Source organism: Ambystoma mexicanum, chromosome 4p (genome assembly GCF_040938575.1).
Source record: "Ambystoma mexicanum isolate Mex_15411 chromosome 4p, UKY_AmexF1_1, whole genome shotgun sequence".
NCBI classification, from domain to species: Eukaryota; Metazoa; Chordata; class Amphibia; order Caudata; family Ambystomatidae; genus Ambystoma; species Ambystoma mexicanum.
The window spans coordinates 625,490,879-625,510,400 of record NC_090927.1 but is presented as its reverse complement, the minus strand read 5'-3'; the positions used below and the strand labels follow the sequence as shown (position 1 = coordinate 625,510,400).

At 45.9% G+C, this 19,522-nt stretch overlaps 1 protein-coding gene across 2 annotated transcripts in view; it reads right to left on the bottom strand.

The window, feature by feature from the left end:
* PHF3 (PHD finger protein 3) overlaps window positions 1-19,522 on the bottom strand; it is a 909,072-nt gene that overhangs the window by 661,806 nt on the left and 227,744 nt on the right. For both annotated transcript variants that reach the window (XM_069606191.1, XM_069606192.1), the window contains 2 exons: window positions 7,580-7,736; window positions 7,350-7,466 (listed from right to left, as the gene is read on the bottom strand). In XM_069606191.1, the coding sequence (XP_069462292.1) occupies window positions 7,350-7,466; window positions 7,580-7,736 (274 nt within the window). The remainder of the gene's footprint in view (window positions 1-7,349; window positions 7,467-7,579; window positions 7,737-19,522) is intronic.

Below are 19,522 nucleotides of genomic sequence, written 5' to 3'. Positions count from 1 at the left end.
AGCAGTAGAGACAAAAGGAGTCTTCGTCCTCCTTAAAGACGTTCTGCAGCTGGCATCCAGGGCAGACCCTGAACAGCTTTCCGGGCGTCGAGCTTCCCTTCTCCTGGGCCATGTCCGGGCCTGAGAAGCTTCTGGAGTCCTCCAAAGCGTAGCTCGACGAAATCTTCACCCTTGAGGGGCGCAGACGAATCCGACACGGGTCCCCGTTGATCGGATGGAGAGTCGGTGGAGCTTGAGGCTCTTTTGACCGAAAAAACGAAGTTTTTGAGCAAAAAACATGAAAAAATAGCACTAACGCTCGAGAGCAATAGCACGAGGATCCCAACACATGAAAGTGCAGTAAAAATCTGAAGATGGCTGCCAGAGGCGGTGCTTAGGTAGAGGGCAGTCATTGGCTGTGGTCAGTATGACGCAGAGACCAGTGATTGGTTACTACTACGAAAGACAGATCAGAAACGAAACTGATACTGGTTTTTTCTTTACCGAGGATTCCCAGCCTGACGACGGGGAATATTCATGAGCATGTGAATCCATGCCAGACCCCTTGCTGGAGAATGAAGTATATTTGACTGAAAAACTGAGCAACGATATTCCGAGGCACCACGAAGCACGGAAAAACGGAACTGAGCAACGGACGCTGCGTGTGGCTATTTATGGGCATGGTGACGTCGGCGTCCGATACGGTGGCTGTCGAGGGTCACCAACTCGACGGACGTCGATGCGCAGCGCCCTCTGCTGAGAAAAATGTTTCCGAGGTCAGCAAGCTGGAGGCGAATTATCAAAGATAAGGAATGCGTCAGAGGAGGAATACGCCAGAGGACACAATCCCTTCGAAACTTTCATTTACCTGATGCTCTGGGATGAGTTCTATCACTCCCTTTTGCAGCAGGGCCTCCACTTCTGCTTGAAGAATAAGGAAATGGTCTGGAGACATTCTTCTTGTCTTTGGCGGGTGATACCGAGGTGTCTGGAGAAACTCGATACAGTATACCTTTCCCACTGTCTTGAGCACCCACTAGTCTGAAGTAATCCCCTCTCATGAAATATGTTATCCAACCTCTTACTGGGGACGTATGCAAGGGGACCCGGACCGGAGAGTCATTTGTTGGCAGGGATAGGGAAATGTCTGGCAGCTGCATTCCAACCCACTTCCTTTGCCACGCCGAAACCCCCGCTGTTGAGGAGCTTGATAGGCGCTGGACGATCCTTGAATGGAGTACCACGGCAAACCTACTGTGCCATAAGAGGCTTATGCGAGTGTGGTAAAAGATTTCCCCCAAAAGGAGCGGTGGGTGTTAAAAATCCTGCGCTGCACATACGGATTGCTCAGAATTTGGTTTTAAGACTTCAGAGTCTTGTGTTCTTTCAGCATCGTTTCAAATTTGTGCAGTGCTTTACCCAACAAAACAGACTTCATCTGCTTGTTGATAAGGGAGACCTGTGTCTCACGATTGAAACCAGAGCTTTTTAACCAAGTATGGCGCTTTAGAAGAGTTTCCCACTCTAATAGCTGTCTCAGTAGAGTCCAAAGTGTTTTAAAAATATATATATATATTTTGGGTGACTTGCTGTCCTTCTTGAACAATAGCAAGCAGCTGTGACTTGGCTGGTGCAGGAATACTCTCCAGTCCGTCCTGCATAAGGCCCCATTGGACACCACTAAAGCTGACAAGCAAGGTGGTGTTATTCGCAGTATGGGTACTATAGGCCGCAAAAGACGTAATCCTTTTAACTAAGGCATATCATTTTTTACAGTCCTTGTTGGAAGCAGCCAGCACTGATGACAAAAGGAACACCTGCACGCATCCTGGTTGTGGTGACCACCAGATAATCAGGAACAGAGTGTCCCCGAATATAAAGGGTATCCGAAGGAGTAGGCCTGAACATCTTCTCAATGCGCTGGCCAACTGCCTGTGTCAGGGAGCGCGTGATCCAAGAAACGGCAATACAAATCTTTATAGAATTAAGAAGGGGTATTGATTGACGGACAAGCTTTTTCTCTTTGAGGATATCCTCCACAAAGTCAGAGCCAGGCACTGCCTCATAAGTGAGTATTTTAAAATTATCTGCTGCCTTCTTAAGTTATTATTAAAGAGCATTCATCAATAGGAGAAGCGTCTCGAGACTGCACGACAGTGTGCCATCTACAAAAATGTTGTCAGGCTCTGCCTCACTAGTAGGAGCAATGGGCCAAGCCACCAGTCATCAGTGACATCAAGCCATGCGTCTGGGTCCTGGAAGGCAGGATCTTGCGAGTCATCTCCTTGGTCTGGGACAATATAATTCTTCATCTTGATCATGTTGATCATCTTGAAATATATCCCCTGAAGGATCAGCCAGTTTAGGTACCGGAGATGTAGTGTGAAAAACTAGGGACTGAAGTCTAGGTGACTTAAAGGGCCTAGGATCCTCATCAAGGGAAAGGGTCCACTCAGTGAACCTGTGAGAAAGTAATACACCTTGCTACCTTGTCCAGCAGTCATCAAAACTTTCCCTAGTCCAAGCCCCTGTAGCTGGGGTTTCAGGGAGAGAGGAAAAAACCTCTTGAACAGAAGCTTTGTGACCCTGTAAGGAAAGTGATAACAGGGAGGAGGCTTGGACATACCCCTTAGGTAAAACTGGAGGAGGCTGGGGGCCAGAATCATGGGATGGTTTAAGTTACTTACTTGTAACACTTGTTCACCAGCATGGGTCTTGCATGGATTCAGATGCTCAAGAATATTCCCAGTCATCAGGCTGGGAATCCTCTGTTAAATGAAAGTGGTTTCGATTTAGAATAAAAAATGCTTGTCTCCTCTATGTCCATTCATTGTCCTTTGGGCCATACTACCCCCAGCCAATGACACTCGTCCACCTAGCGGCCATCTACAGATTTGGTCACCCAGGTAATGTGGCAGTATGAACCAAGAAGAGCCAGACGGGAAGTAGGGAGGGTTTGCATTTGAATCCATGCAAGAACCATGCTGGAGAACAAGAGTTATAGGCAAGTAACGTAAACCTTCTCCAGCATGGGGTCTTGCATGGATTCACATGCTCATGAATATGATTACACAGCAGTAGATCTACACAACCACAGGAGGTACCAAGGCCCAAGAGAAGCAATATACTTAACCCTGGAACAGACTCACCTCAAACAGGTTGCTTAGCACCACTTGGCTTACTTGGGACTCCTCCCTGGAATCCCTTTTGACGGAGTAGAAACTCCACTTAGCAGCCCTGCAGATGTCGAGCAGGGGAACACCAGAGAGACACGTTGTTGCTGCGATGGCTCTGGTGGAGTGGGCTCTCGGCCAGTCTGGAAGAGGTCTGCTGGCCAGACGATGACAGTGCATGATACAGCCGGAGTGCCAACTCTATACGGAAGCTTTAGACAGGGCATTCCCATGTTCCACAGGTCCAAGATTCACGAACAGATGACATGTCTTATGAAAATCCATCATGCGTGCCCCATAAAACTTCAATGCATGAGCAAGGTCCTGCGAATGCAAGGCTCTTTCAGCAGGAGTAGAAACTTTGGCATAACGGTGGGATGAGTCTGCAGCACCACATTTGTAGCATGTAAGGTCAAATACGGCTGGTTGTCGGGGAGAGCCTGGATCTCCCAGTCTCACCTGGCTGAGATGATGGCCACTGGGAAAGCAGCCTTCCACGAGAGAAACTTCAGAGGGACCCGACGCATCAGTTTAAATGGAGGCCCTATGAGCTCAAAACTACTTTCAGCTTACAAGCCGGGGCAGGAGCCTTCACTGGCGGAAAAGACCTGAAGAGGCCCTTCAGTGAGGGCCTGCCAGGTGCCCAGGTGAACCAGGGTATGGCAGCAGATGAACCTTGATGGAGGCTCGAGCCAGTTAAGCTTTGACTAGCAAAAGCAGGATTCTAGCAGTGGGACTGGGTGCACGGGATGAGAGGCCTCCCCATCGTGAAAAACCACCCACAACTACACAAAAATCCCAAGAGACTTAAGGTAAGTATATACCCAAGCCAACACAGTACCTCAGCATTGAAGAAGATTTTGCAGCAGGACTACTTCAGGAGCTGCAGCCAAAAACCTGGTCAGTGGATTCCTTGTCGTGGTGACTGAAAACAAGACCTCAGAAGGGACTTTGCAGCAGGGATAGATGAAGAAGGCTCTAGGCAAGGTTTTCCTCGTGACTTGAATGCAGTTCTGCGGATTTGAAGCCTTTTCAAGGAGCACAGAAGAAGACAGAAAATCATGGTTCAATTCTCGTCGTTTCAAAGGTCCAGCACTCTTTTGAGAGGACTTTTCGGACTCTATTTGTGTTTCTGAAGATCCATTAGGACGCCCACGAATTTTCAGCAAGATTCGGAAGACGGTCCACAGCACAGTGGCTTGAGGTCCCAGGGTATTGCATCAACACAAGGTCGCAGCAACACGTGTGATGGCTCACAATGCAGGTCTTCTTCAGTCTAGTGAGTATCACCAGGCTCTGGGTCAGGGATATCGTGTTCGGAGTCCCTAGGTCGAATGGAAGGAAGGGCAGGCTCCGGATACACAGCAGGCTCTCCGGTTGCTGGAAATCATTTCTGACGCTTTTCCTTCATCATCCTCTTCGGTTTTGGTGGTCGACTTCTCTTCAGCTTTCAGGTTCGCAGTATTTAACAGGAACTACAGCACAACCTCTGCATTCCCATCCTCGCATTTACCAAGAAGGGGCAGTCAGGTTGTCCAATCAGGACAGCTAGCCCCCTATTGGGATTTGTCCCCATTAAGGCAAGGAGGAAGACCAAGGGTTGTGGAGTTTAGGACTCCTCCCTTGCTTCCTGCCCTCACAGACTGAAGCCTGGATGGGGGAGTCTGGGGTACTCCTGCCGAAGATAAAAAAAACACACTAAGGAATTTCCCACCATGGATGAGCAGGGAAGGAACAAGAAAGGACAAGGAACACTGAAATGGAGAAAAAAAGACCGGGCCATTTTGGTAAAATGAGTACCCTTACGTGCCTTTACTGCAGCTGTGCACACAGCCTGTGATAAGGGTGCATCAAATTAATACGCGGTATCACTGCCACAAGCCATTGAAGGTCAGCTTGTCCCTGTAACAGAAAAAGGGGATACATTGTATCTCCCAAGCACTAAACACAAGGTGTGGTGTGCTGGTTTAAAAATCTTTTTTAAATGGATCCAAAGATCCTTTATACCCTTGGGAACTGTGCTTCACTCAAGATTAGCCAGAGAAAGTTAAAAGGGGAGCCCCTAGGGCAACCCCCAGCAACAACAGGCATTTATTTCCAATAAGTTGTTAAAGAGGATAACTTTAAAAATACACTATGGAGAGTTAAAAAAATGATACACATAAAAAGAGTAAAAGATTCTGTGAGTGTGGAAAAAGTTTCCCACTCAGAGGTATTACGGAAAAATATCCCACTAGATAAGCAAAACGTTCTGGGGTTGACCCAGGCCAGGAAGATTTACAGTTCTGTGAAAATCTTACCCAACACGTATCAACGCCTGTAGACTATTCTTGAGCTCAGATAGCTGCATCACGATTGCCAGAGCCCTCATCCTATCCAGGATGGACTACTGCAATGCCCGCTTTCCAGGCTCAAATACCCACAATATCAATAAACTACAGGTTATCCAAAATAATGCATTAAGAGCTGCCCTGAACATCCCCAAGAAAAATCATATCTCAGCTGCCAGACATAACGTCCACTGGCTCCCAGTACATGAGCGATTTGTATTCAAAACTCTCTCCTCGACCCACAAGTGCTTGGCCAACACTGCCCCTAAATACTGGTCAAGCAAATAATCAAAATCACACTCTAGCAGACCTACATGCGCTGCCTACACGCATTTACTTACCATCCCCAGATTAAAGCTACAGAAAGCAGGAGGGTGCAGCTTCCTAGTGGCAGCTGCTAAACATTGGATCAGAAAACTTCTACTGGACCTTCCGTAAAGCCCTCAAAACATGGCTATTCACACAAGATCTAAAAGATCAGCATTGATATCGCCGCTTAGCTGTGTTTTCAAGATATCAAACCCTTTCTTTCTGTATGTACCTAATGAATGGGTCTGCCTCCCACAAGGATTTCAACCCAACAACTGTATGCATGCATGTACCCATCCTCTACAATGATTTCAATCCAGCAACTGTATGCATGCATGTACTTCTACAAATCAGTGCACAGATCCCCTTGGGTTCGGCGTGCTATATAAATACATATCCAATAAATAATGGTGGCTCCTGTTCTAGGAGCAGCTTTCTAAACCATGCAGGAAGAGAGTGAATTAGGACATATATAAATAATCTGCAGAATTTGAACAGATTAGAGGGGGAGAGGCACACCAAAGGGTTCGGATTTGTACCTTAGAACAGTTATTGCATTGAGATTACAACCCTGTAATCTGCTTGAGAGCTGTGGCTTGTCCAATCAACTTGGCTGTTAATTTAGGTTCTATACATTATCAACACCTTACGTCACTGTAAACTGATTAAATTCAATAAAAATATTTTAACAAAACAATATTGCCACAAACATTTGAAACTGAGAGCCGATGGAGGGGAAAGTAGACCACACATCAGGTAAAGTAAGGGCATGTCTAATACAGTCAGCCCACAGGGATTCTGGTTGGAGACTGATTTAGAGGAAGAAGCAAAATAATAACAGCTGAATAATGTAAAGTTTAAGCCTATTACAAGAAGAAGCCCCTTAATTGTCAAAGCTAAGTGAATACCTGCCAGGTAAAAACATCAAATAAACAATCTGACCCGGCAAAGAACATTATGATTCTCATAATTACAGATGCCAATGATATTGACAAGCACAAGCAATACATCCATTCAGAGGGAGGCTTCCCTACAGCCAGGTTTCCCTGATCAGATCTAGTATGCAAGATAAAAAAATAAATCAGTTATGTCTGCAATGATATTTCAACAGACAGAAGAGCAAAGGTCCCAGGCTCGCAGGCACAGAGGCCCTTGAAACAGGACACCTTACAACTTCTGGCAACAGCCGCTTCTTCATACTTGCCCCAGGCTATTTTGGGATCTCATCACCCTGTAGTGATCTGCTCAAAAGGAAGAGGGAATGGAGTTAAGAGTAAAGGAAAAACTAGAGAAGTGATTAACCCCTTTGCAAAAAATACAGTGAGGCGGACAACTCCAAAGAACAGGGCTTTCCAGAGTGCAAAAAAAGGGGAGGAGGAGGACTTAAGAGCAATACTAGCTGTACACCATTAAAAAAACTACATAGGAAACTTTGCCTGTCGCAGAAAAAAGGTACCATCGGAAGGGACGTGAAAAGATCTGGCATCTCAGTAGTCAATGTCAAATTATAAATGGCATATTATGCAGCACGGGTGTATGAATAATATAAACCTCTTACGTGTCGGTTTTCTCTTTGCCTCCAAGCAGCTAGTTCCTTAGATGCTAATTCTCCCGGGCTCATTCTTATTAGATGATCTGGTGAAATATCCCCTTTGAGTACTCTTTTATAGAGGATCTAAAAACAAAATTTTAAAAAATCAAATGCATACATAAATAACAAGAAAGAGGAATATTCTTTCGGGGGCGAAACAAATGCATGACACTATGTATCATTGAGAATTAACATACGTTATTTTTAGGATCTCTTAAATTGAACGTCAAACTTCGATATTTGCTTTTATATTTTGTATCGATGTCCCGATAAAAGGAGAACAGCTCTTTCTCAATCTTTGCTGCAACCTTTGCAGCTCTTTCTTCCGGAATCTTTGAACTGGATTCTGATAACCTGAAAGAAATAACAATTTGAGAAGGTTTCAGAAAATAATAGTTATTTGTTTACTGTGGTAAATTCAACATTCTTAGCCATAAACATTTGCAAAGAGTAGCAATAACACTGCCATAAGGATGGTACAACATAAGGAACAAGTTACTTACCTGTAACTACTGTTCTCCAGTATGGGTCTGGCATGGATTCACACGCTCATGAATAAAGAATACATAGCAGTACAACATTACACAACCACGGGAGGTGGCAAAGCTCAACAGAAGAACAAGTTACTCTCTTACCTGGTAACGTTCTTTCGATGGGATGCTCCAACGACGTATCCCATATCTATGACAGTAATCACCACAGCTGTGCTGCTTTAATGTCACAGACTCCCAGAGGTCTACAGAACTTGATTATGCTAAGATAAATCATCTAATAGTTAACCACTCCAAATCTCAGATCTTGGTTTGTAGACCTCTTGGTAAACATAAAACTTACAAGGGATGTTGGTGCCTGCAACAGGAACCTATAGAAACAGTTTTTGAATATAAATATCTGGTTATCTTCATTCAAAACACTGTCAGTGATGGTAAATTTCTGCATACTTTACAGTTAAAATTACTGACTTTGACATCACAGGCCAAAATTCCTGTATATAAGTATGGGAAATTCACGTTGAAACATCTGCTCATGTTTTACGAGCAAAAGGTGGTTCCCACTCTACTTTACAGTGCTGAATCTAAGCTATACTCTAATGATGGCTCATGGAATAGACTTGAGGCCAACTTTTGGAAAAAGGTTTTGCATCTTCCAGATTGTTCACCTTTGCCCATACTGCGGTTCGAACTGGGTTGAACTCACTATGTAGCAGAGTTAAATGGAAAATGTGTTCCTTTTTTCGTAAAAGCATGCTTGGAGTGGCCAATAACAACATTCTGAGCATGGTAGCTCGTCATCTGCCAGCTTCCACTTCTGTTTTTCCCTTAAAATGGCGCAATCATGTGTTGGACACCCTAGCCGAAGCTAACATCTCATTACAGTTCCTCATTGAAAACCCAATCCGTGCTAAAAAAAATACTACCAATGGGATTGGATTAAAAACTATGAATTATGTGTAAAATACAGATACTTTGATGCCAACCACTTTGGGATAAAATGCGTGGGTCAAGCGGCGGGCTATCTTTTGAAATGTCCATCTGCAAAAATCTGCAATAAATTATTGCGGCTGAGACTAAATTTATGGTCGACGAGAGAAGTGTTGGCGAGGCGCAAAATTATTCACGCCGACTTAAACTTCTGTCGCTTTTGCGAGAACCAAAGTGTAAAAGAAACCCTGCAGCATATAATTGTGTCCTGCCCTAATCTGAAGGCTATCCGAGAGAAATATTTTAATAATTTGCTGAATTTGTATATGGAAATGGATGAAAATGAGATATGGAGCATTTTATTTAAGGGTGTCAGATTTGCGGTTATGAAGGCGCTGGTGCATTTTTTTGGAAGCTGTTCTACCTGCTGAAATATGTATCTAATCTTGACGTAAATGCTAAGATACTACATAGCGGTTTTGTGAACTGTGAAAGAATTATCAACACCATCGCCTTGTAATTTGTCACCCATTTTAGTTTTCTCATTCTACTGCTCGTTTGTATCTCATTCTGTGTTTTAATTTGTAAATATTTTCCTTTTCTTAGCATGATTGTCTGCTATTGTGTTAAATGAAATTGTCATTTCAGATGTGTTATTGCTTTTGAAAAGTTGATTAACTCAGCTGTATCAAAATAAAAAAAATAAAAAAATAAAAATAAGTACATTTATTTTAAAACCATCTGTTACACAACACTTATATAAATTCAAAACAACACGTAAAATACACTACACAACCAATTCACTTGGTACAGTATAACTCAAGGTAAGTACCCTATAGTATAACAGACCGGTGTTGTGAAACAAAAGACGTTACCGGGAATACATTTGCGATCACTTTTGACAGTAATGACAGTTCGGTCTTACTAAAGATACGCGTATCCGCGGCAAGAAATGTTACCGGGGCAAAAACACACTTTCACCTGAGTTAAACAGAGAGAGTTGGGGGCAAAAATATCATAGGCAATACTTTTGTCAGGGCAGACAGAATCAGAGAACGCTCGTTGACAGAAATGCAAGAGTCAATAGGCAGGAGCCAGTGTCAAGTGGAACCGGCATCCTGTTGTCGAGGATCACACAGTCAGACAGTTCAAGATTCAACGTTGCCAGGAGTACTTAGATATTGTCAACAGAGGAAGCTAAAGTTATAATAAGGAGGGAAGCTAAGGACAAGCCTTGGAAGATGAGAAATGGGATTCGCCCTAGTTCCTCAAAGCAGAACACAGAGAAGCTGGTGCCACGGCAGTTGTTCCTGGTAGTTTCCTGCAGACCCACGGTTCCTGGAGCTTCGGTCGTGGAGACGAGAAGGACGACGTCTGGAGGGGTGTGCACCACACAGGGATGAAGCCAGCAGCAGCAACGGTGAATGAAAGGTGCGCTCCTTTAAAACAGGAGAGACTCTTCAGGTGGCTATCCGGACCACTACAGCAGTGTGCAGCGATTAGGACCACAAAGAGGATCCTCTGGCTGTGGAAGATGAGCAGGTTGAAACCACCAGGCTCAAGGGAAGAAGACTCCGGACTGGATCTTCTCTGGTAGATAGCTCAAGGCTGCAGCAGGGCTTCACCGGGACAGGGTAGTTGCAGCAGCAGTCTTCTTCTCCGCTTCTCTTCGGTTCCTTGTAGTTCCAGTGGCGGCTCTGACTTTTAGCCCAAGAGTCCTGCCTTTTATGCGGAAATTCCCTATTCACACAGCCTGGCTGTCAATCACGCAGCTGGGGGATTGTCCAGCCCAGACAACCACCTCAGCCAATCATGGAAAAGTGTGACTTGGGTTTCCTACGATACCCTGTGCAGGGGATGACTACACCCATCCCTCACATTCAGCCCACCTAGACACCCAAGCGCCTAGAGGAGGGCTTCTTGGCAGAAGCCTGCCAAAAGACAGTGAATAAAGGAGGCAAACTTGGTTTGCCGTGCAAATTAAAACACAAGAAGGACTTTAACAAAAAGAAATGGTGAATAAACCCGACCGGAGCCAAAAGAAAGTATTTGGTCAAGCAGGTTTATGTTCGTGGCTAATATTATAGCCTAAAACAGTACCACATTTAAATAATATAAACGCGGTAGAATAGTTATGGTAGATACCACTGCCACCAGCCAAGTCTAAATGTAAAAAGAGCAAAACAAGGCTCTAGGAGGTACAGATGAAAAGGGCTATGGAGTAACCCTTTCCAGTGCTCCATGTAAGATGGGGTGTACTGGATCTGTGGTCAAGTGACTAGGTAAAGTTAATGGCAACTTTACCCTTTTCTGGGGGACAGTAGTCAGCCCCAGAAATGGAGTCGGTGGGAAGTCTAAAAGACAAACCTGTGTCACTGCACTGAAGGTGCTGTGTAACACACAAAAGAAAGGGGTTACTGAAGTTGTGTACTCCAGAGTCCACAATCACAAAAACAGATGAAATACACTTGGCAAAACATGGGTAAGAGTGGGGGGAAACGCTCACACTCTTAACAAGTTGAAAAGAAATAACTCCAGAAATCCAGCAAAGCTGCTGGGGGACTCACTAGGTAAGGGAAATTGAATGAGAATTCTCCCTAACAAATACTGAATTTGGTGTAATAATTCATAAAGTTAAGTACTTTTGGTACCTTCCAATGCAGAATAAATTAACCCTTTCCAGAGGGAAAGGCCAAAGAAAAAGAAGAGTCTTTCAGGGAGCCAGGACAGCCAATGTTAATTGAGCAATGTCTAGGGGAGCTGAAGATCTTCTTTGCAGGTAGGTAAAAAGTCTTGCAAAGTTTTCAGAAATGTTTGTTGAAAATAGAACACTTGAAGGGCCACATGCTGGGAGGCTTGTGAGGGGCAGAGCTTTAGCAACTCTGCAAGGTAACCAAGACAGGTCTCAACTGAGAGCAAGCAAGGCTGCACAACAAGAGGTAAGTTCTTAGACTTTACAGTACCTCTGGTTAGAAGAAATGGTTCCAGCTGGCTTCTGTTCCTATACAGCTCTGCAGATCCTGTTCCTGAGCCTCAGTCGTGGGGACGAGAGGGAGGATGTCTGGGACTCCTGCTCTGCAATGGGAAGGTAAGCAGCAGCAATGGGCAAACTTCAATTCAGTGGTTCTTCTGTGTTTCAGCTCCTCGCGTCAGACAGCAAATAGCAACACTGAGGTTCTCCGATACCACTCTGGACTTTCCTCGCATCTGGGGTCCAGCATTCTGTTGAGGTGCCTCAGGATTGGTCAGTCCTGCTTCAGGGAAGCCCGGAGGATCTTCCTGGCACTCAGGCCGGACTTAAAAGCAACACACATAATCTGGTGTTCCTCTCCCTGGCACTTCGGTTCTAGCAGCAGCAGTGGAAATACAGCCAGCTCAGAGAGGATGTCCAGACAGACTTACTTTGGAGTTGATTGGTCTCACCAACTCAAAAAGCGAGAAGTCGTCCTTGCAGGACTTCTCTAGTCGAGGCGAATTCAGAGCTTCAGCACAGCAGCAGGACTTCACCAGGCAAACCAACAGTCCAGGAAGTTCAGCAGGAGTTCTTCTTCGGATTTCTTCGTCCAGTGGTCGACTCCGCCTTCCAAGCCAAAAAGCCTTGCCTTTTATGCAGGTTTCTCCCATTCATTCCAGCCTAGCTGTCAATCACACAGCACGGTGCACTCATGTAACCAAGGGAGTTTCGGGCACCTCCCTCACTTCCTGCCCCTGCCAGACATGGTGTCCGGACATTTCGTCGACGTAATTTGGCCGAAAACCAAATGGTCGAATTATTTTTTTTTTTATATATAAATATTTTTTTTAGGTTGTAGTTTAGGGAAAAAAGGGGTTTTTTTTAGAAAAAAAGGGGGTTGTGGGGGACCCCCCACCCCCAAAAAAAGTGACAAAAAAAAAAAAAATTCGACCATTTGGTTTTCGACCATACTGGAGCAAGAAGGTGGATTTGCTCCTGAATCCTGGCAAAGACAAAATGAACAAAGAGACGAAACCTGGTTTGGCACGCAGACTAAATCTCAAGAAGGACCTTTCCAGCAAGAAATGGTGAAAAAAGAAGACCGGCCATTTTGATCAATTGGGCACCCAGGGGTGCTTTACTGTAGCTGAGAACGCAGCCCACAGTAAAAACACACAATGGTAGTAAAAAGTAAACCACTGCGACCAGCTGTTAATAGTAAAAAGGGTAACAAACATGTTACATGAGAAACTAGACAAAGGGAATACAAAGTAACCCCTCCAGCACCCTATGGTAAGATAGTGTGTGCTGGGTCTAGAAAGTTACAAATTTCACTTTACTGCTCTTGGAAACAGTAGTTTCACCAAGAGAAGGTATTTAAACCTTTGGGCAATCTAAGAGACTTCCCTGTGCCACTGCACTGCACATGCTGTGTGACGCAATGTAAAGATGATGCCTATAGAGTTTGTCAGACTCCAGAGTCAAATGAAACAGAAAACACATAGTATTAAAAGTACAAAGTCCCAAAGTTAAGCAAAAGAGCTGGGGATCTCTAAGGTGGGAGGAATTTAGCACTAAACTGAAAATTCTCCCTAAAAGTTGTCAAATGGATTGAATGTGGCAGTCCCTAGGAACCCAAAATGAGTAATACTTGGAATATCAGGCGATGGGGGGCTTATCAAGCATGATAAGACATTCCTGGCATTTGCCCTGGGACTAATACAGAAAGTTATTGATTTGTTGTGGGGGTCACCGGACTGCTGGGAGGCCGAAATGGACATGGAACTGGAGAATCCAGGAAGAAATAATTAGGGACCCAATTTCAGGGAACTCCCTCCGAGAACACATCGAAGAAAATCTAGAGCATAATAATCTACCCGAGATATCTATTGAAACCCGATGGGAAGCCCTGAAAGCAGTCATTAGAGGCCAGCTAATTGCACTTAAATCCCAAAGAGATAAACAGAACAATCAATGGGAAAAGGAACTAGAGGCAAATATAGCCAAAATCCAAACTGAAATTATGCTGTCACCTACAATTAAGCTTCAGAAAGCATTACATGTCCAAGGCCAACTAGACTCCCTTCGGACCAAAAAGGCGGAACAACTTTTGAAAATAAAACACTGGTATTACGTAAAGTTCAATAAAGCAGACACACTTTTAGCCAGACAGCTTAAAGGGAAGGGGAAGGACCAGACGGTGAAGGCGCTGGAGGACGAGAAGGGACACAGGAAGACACAACAGCAGACATAGCGCGAATATTTAAGCGCTTTTACGGGCCCCTATATACATCGGACCAACCAGAAGGGATCATGCAAAATCTGTATCTAGAGAAGGTAAAACTCTCAGCACTAACGGAGGCCGAGAAATTAATAATGGAAGAAGATATAACACAGGAAGAAGTACAAAAAGCAATCAGAGAACTCCCCCTTCGGCTGACTCCCACCCTGACACAGCCCTCTCCACGCTCCACTCTGCTATATCTGATATTCTTGATATCCTTGCCCCTGTCATGAGAATCCACCTGAAGCCCAAAGCCAAATGTAACTCCTGGTATGACTCGGATCTCGTCACCCTAAAACGCAAGTGCAGGGTGGCAGAGAGGAAATGGCGTGTTTCAAGTACATCCTCTGACAAAGTGGCCTGCCGCCTGCTCCAAAGGCAATACCGTCTCTCCGTTCTCACCAAGAAGAGAGCCCTTATCCAAGCCTGCATCTCTGCTGCATCTAACAACTCGGCCGAACTCTCTAAAATCTGCAAGGAGCTTGCCAACCCAGCTGCAGTCTCTACCTCTCCTGTCCCCTCCCAGACCCTCTGCACTGCACTGGCCTCTCACTTCATCTAAAACTCAGGACATCCTGTCCACACTCTCCTCCTATCGCCTCCCTCCATCTCTTCCTGGCTCCTCCTCTGGCCCTTCTGCAGCCACCCCTCCTCCCTCCTTCTCTGCCTTTCCCCTTTTTTCTGCTGACGAGGTTTCCAGACAAGTCCGATCTATGAAAGTCTCGTCTAAACAGGTTCACCCCTGCTCCTCCAAAACTATCAAGGACCACATCGACTCCCTGGCTCCTGCCCTGGCTGACTTTTTCAACCACTCCTTCGCCTCTGGAGTCTTCCCATCCCCCCTTAAGCACTCCCTTGTGCACCCTCTTCTTAAGAAACCTTCGTCCGACCCCTCCTGCCTCGCTAACTATCGCCCAATCTCCATCACTCCCTTCCTGGGCAAGCTCCTGGAGAAACTGGCCATCTCCCAGCTTAACCTCCATGCTGAATCTGTTGGTAGTCTTCATGACCATCAATCTGGCTTCAGAGCTGCCAGAAGCACGGAAACTGCTCTGCTGAACATCCGTGAGGACCTGCTCTCGAACCTCGACTCCAACACTCCGTGTGTTCTCATTCTGCTCGATCTCTCTTCTGCCTTTGACACTGTCAACCATGCCATCCTGCTCAACCGTCTCCGTGATAACCTGGGTATCACTGGTCAGGCTCTGCCGTGGCTGACCGCTTTCCTTTACAATCGACCCTCCCAGGTCCAACTGGGGCCTTTCCTCTCGGACCTCTTTTTCTCTACCTGTGGTGTCCCCCAGGGATCTAATCTCTCTCCCTGGCTGTTCAACCAGTATCTGGCATTCCTTGCCCACCGCATCGCCACTCTCTGCCCCAACTTTCATTGCTATGCAGACGATACCCAGCTCATTTTCAGGCTACCCTCGGCCTCCTCCTCTCCTTCCCTCATCTCCGACTGTCTGTCTGCTATCCAGGAATGGTGTGGCGCCAATGACATCTGCCTTAATGCCAGTAAGACTGAGATTCTACTCATCGGCACACCCCTCCCTCCTTCCCTGCAGCGCTCTGGCCAGCCTCTCTTGGCCCGCCTCATGCTCCTACTTGCAAGGCAAAAAACCCCAGGGTCATCTCCGACTCAACACTCTCCTTCTCTCCTCATATATCTGACGTCTCCAAGAAGTCACACTACCAGCTGCACCTCCTCAGAGGTATTCTTCTCTTCCTCTCCTTCCTCCAGAAGCTCACAGTCTCCAGAGCCCTGGTTCTCTCGAAGCTGGACTACTGTAACAGCCTCTATCTTAATCTGCCTGCCTCCACTCTACGCCTGCCTCAAGCCCAGGGACCATATCTCTCCAGGACTGAAATCTCTACACTGGCTCCAGTGGCTGCGAGGATTAAGTTCAAAACCCTCTGCATTGTCCACAAGGCCTTCTGGGGCCTGGGGCCTAAATACCTTCAACTCTCTTCCTAAATATCTTCCTTCCGAAGCCCTTTGCTCATCTGTCCCCAACTCCCTCAGGGTCAGCCGTTTCTCGAAGCAACGAGCTGGGGGTAGATCTCTCTCTGCGGCAGGGGCCTCCCTCTGGAACAGCCTTTCTGCCTCCCTGAAACTTGAGGAGAACCATCTTCGGTTCCGGAAGCACCTAAAAACCTTCCTCTTTTCTTCTGCTTTCTCTCCCTCTCCCCTGCTAAATTCTTCACTGAAACTGCACTGAACCTGCACCTGGGCCACTCTCACCGACCTCGGTCCTTGGCCCAGCCACTCTCCACTTGCACTGCCTCCCTGGCAACCCCTGCACTGCGGGACTGTCTCTGCATCCCTACAGCTCCCCCCTCCCAGCACTTGTCTGCACTTACCTTGCCACCAGCTGGCCCTATTTATTTATTTATTTATTTTTATTCTACTTACCCTGTTCAGCACTCCCCCCCTTCCCCTTGCACTTTTTCCCTTCCCCCCTACCCCTGCACTTGCGCGATCTGAATGACACCTGGCCTAGTAGGATTGTTGTCTGTCTTCCCCTTGTTCCCCCCTCCCTGCCTCGTCGCGCCTTCAAACACTTGTGTATAGGCGCGTTACAAATGCCATATCATATCATCATAACTCCCTAGAAATAAGGCACAAGGTCCAGACGGCTATACCGCAATGTTTTATAGGACCTATAGAGAACTGCTCACCCCGATCCTGACCGCCCTATTCAACTCTTTTAAAGATAAAGGGAATGTCACCCAAACCATGAATGAGGCGAAGATGCTGGTGATTCATAAACAAGGGAAAGACCCGCAACTCCCGAGCTCATATCGCCCGATAGCCCTTCTAAACCAAGACGCGAAACTGTATACAAAAATTTTGGCCACAAGGCTAAAGCAAGTACTTCCAAAATTGATCCACCAAGACCAGTCCGGGTTTGTCCCAGAAAGACAAACACATGATAACATCAGAAGAGTTGTCCACCTGGTAGAGAAAACAGGCATCACACAGAAACCGGCGATACTACTGGCCCTGGACGCAGAGAAAGCGTTCGACCGGGTAGAATGATCTTTTCTCTTCCTAACACTTAAGAAAATGGGAGTAGGGGATAACTTCATAAAGATGGTAAAGGCAAATTATAATACCCCTAACATCAGAGTGGCTGTGAACGGATCCCTATCTGACAGAATCACTATAGAGAGAGGCACGAAACAAGGCTGCCCGCTGTCACCGCTACTATTTGCAATTTTCCTGGAACCGCTACTAGCGAAAATAAGGGAAGACCAGCAGATATGAGGCATGGAAATGGCAGGAAGTACCCATAAAATCGCAGCCTATGCGGACGACATGCTAGTAACTCTTGCAGACCCAGAGACATCCCTTCCAAATCTCATCCAGGAGATAGAAATGTTCGGCTCGGTGTCAGGATTAAAAATCAACAAACAAAAATCAGAAGTACTAATCCTGGCGGGAGACACAATGCAAATACAAAAAACAGCGGCAGACCTGGAACTAAAAGTGGCAAATAAGGGGGTCAGCTACCTGGGAATCACCCTGACAGGACAGGTACAGGAACTATACGCACAAAATTATCCAAAAACCCTTCAAAACATAAAGCGAGATCTAGCCAGATGGAACCCACTAACAATATCTTGGTGGGGGAGGATTACAGCCATCAAAATGACGATATTGCCAAAATTATTATACCTATTCCAAGCCATTCCAGTAAGGGTCCTGCCATCCTTCTTCAAAACCTTAACGAAAATCACCACAACTTACGTGTGGCAAGGGAAAACCCCAAGAGTCTCGTCAGCTGTACTCACAGCCCCGAGGAACGAAGGGGGATGTGCGCTACCACATTTTAAGAAATATTACAAAGCAGCTCAGCTATGGGTCCTGAAAGAATGGATTCCTGACAACTCCCAGAAACTATGGGCGTCTCAGGACAGAGCCGTGGCTACAACACCTACCAGGCATATGTTATGGATAGGGAAAACACACAGACACGTTAATACACAAATCAGTAAAATAATGAAGGCCACCTTAGAAATCTGGGATCAGGCAACGCAGAAAGAAACGCTGACCAAATACCCTTCCCCCTACATGCCCTTATTCAACAATTCCGAATTCCCTCCTGGAATGAAGAAAAACGCATTCTGGAAGTGGGAAGAAGCCGGATGCAAAATGGTCGGAGATATGTACCAAGAGCAAAGAATATGAACGTTCGAGGGAACCAAGTCTCTCCTAAATCTGAACAACAACGACAGATACAAATATGAACAATTAACCCACTGGCTAGAAACCCCCAAAATGGTAGAAGCAGCAACCAGAGAACTAAAACCGTTTGAGCAGTACATAATGACGAACACAGGAATGAAGAAATTCGTGTCAAGCACCTATAAATACATAAATACCAGGGGGGGGGGAATAAAATGGACACATATCAAACAATGGGAAAAGACCCTTCAAAAAACAATCCCCAGAGGACAATGGGAGCACGCATATGGGGGACGATACCGAAACTAACTAAGGCAATACAGACAAAAGAAATGTGGATGAAAATTCTCCTGCAATGGCATTATACACCTGAGAGACTCCATCAGTTCCTACGGAACTCCCCAAATAAATGGAGGGAATGCGGGGGGGGGGGGGGAGGAGACTGGCGTCATTTCTGGTGGGAATGCCCGACTCTGCAGCAATACTGGAAGGAGATCCAATCGCATATGAAAGCTATGTTCGCAGCGTTGCAAATAGTTGGAGAGAAGTATGGCTTTGTGGACTATGGGACCCTAAAGATAAACTCACCAAAAAGCAGAATAGAAACTTTATGGGCCTTCCGATTGGTGCGTGGCTTGAAATTGCCCAGAAGTGGAAACAAAAAAATCCGCCTCAGGCCCTCGACTGGATAAGGAGGGTCTGGTCACATATATCTCTATAAAGGGTAACATATAATCAGCAGGGCGCATACCAAAGCTTCCGGGATGACTGGGGAATAGCCCTGGAATATCTCCAGAGTGACTATATGGAGCAATGGTGCCTGCACAAAATAAGAATTCTGGACATGTTTAACTGAAGCACTGCATGAACCTTGGTCATAACGAACAGCATAGGGATGATCCTGGCAAGGGGGCAAGGGGGGAGGATGGGGGTGGGAGGGAATGTTAGAAGTTATTTGTTGTAAAACCAATAAAAACATGTTTTTAAAAAAAAGTTGCATTAAAAAATAAAAAGCTTGCAATCCGGAATTGCTGCCTCTCGTTTCCCCAGGTCATAAGGTTAACGCTGCCCAGGAAACAGCTCCTTAACTGCGATTCCCTGTAGCTTCAGTGGTTTTCTGGTTACGTTCCTTGTGTTTTTCTCGACCTACTGTTGCTGAACTCTTCTGCCTTGCTTAACCGACTGTCTACCTGAACCTCCCTTGCTTCACTTGGTTGATCGCTTGTTGCTGACCTCACGCTCGGTTTAGTGGACTGCTTGCTGAATGACCCTCCCTTGCCTGTCTTGGTCGCA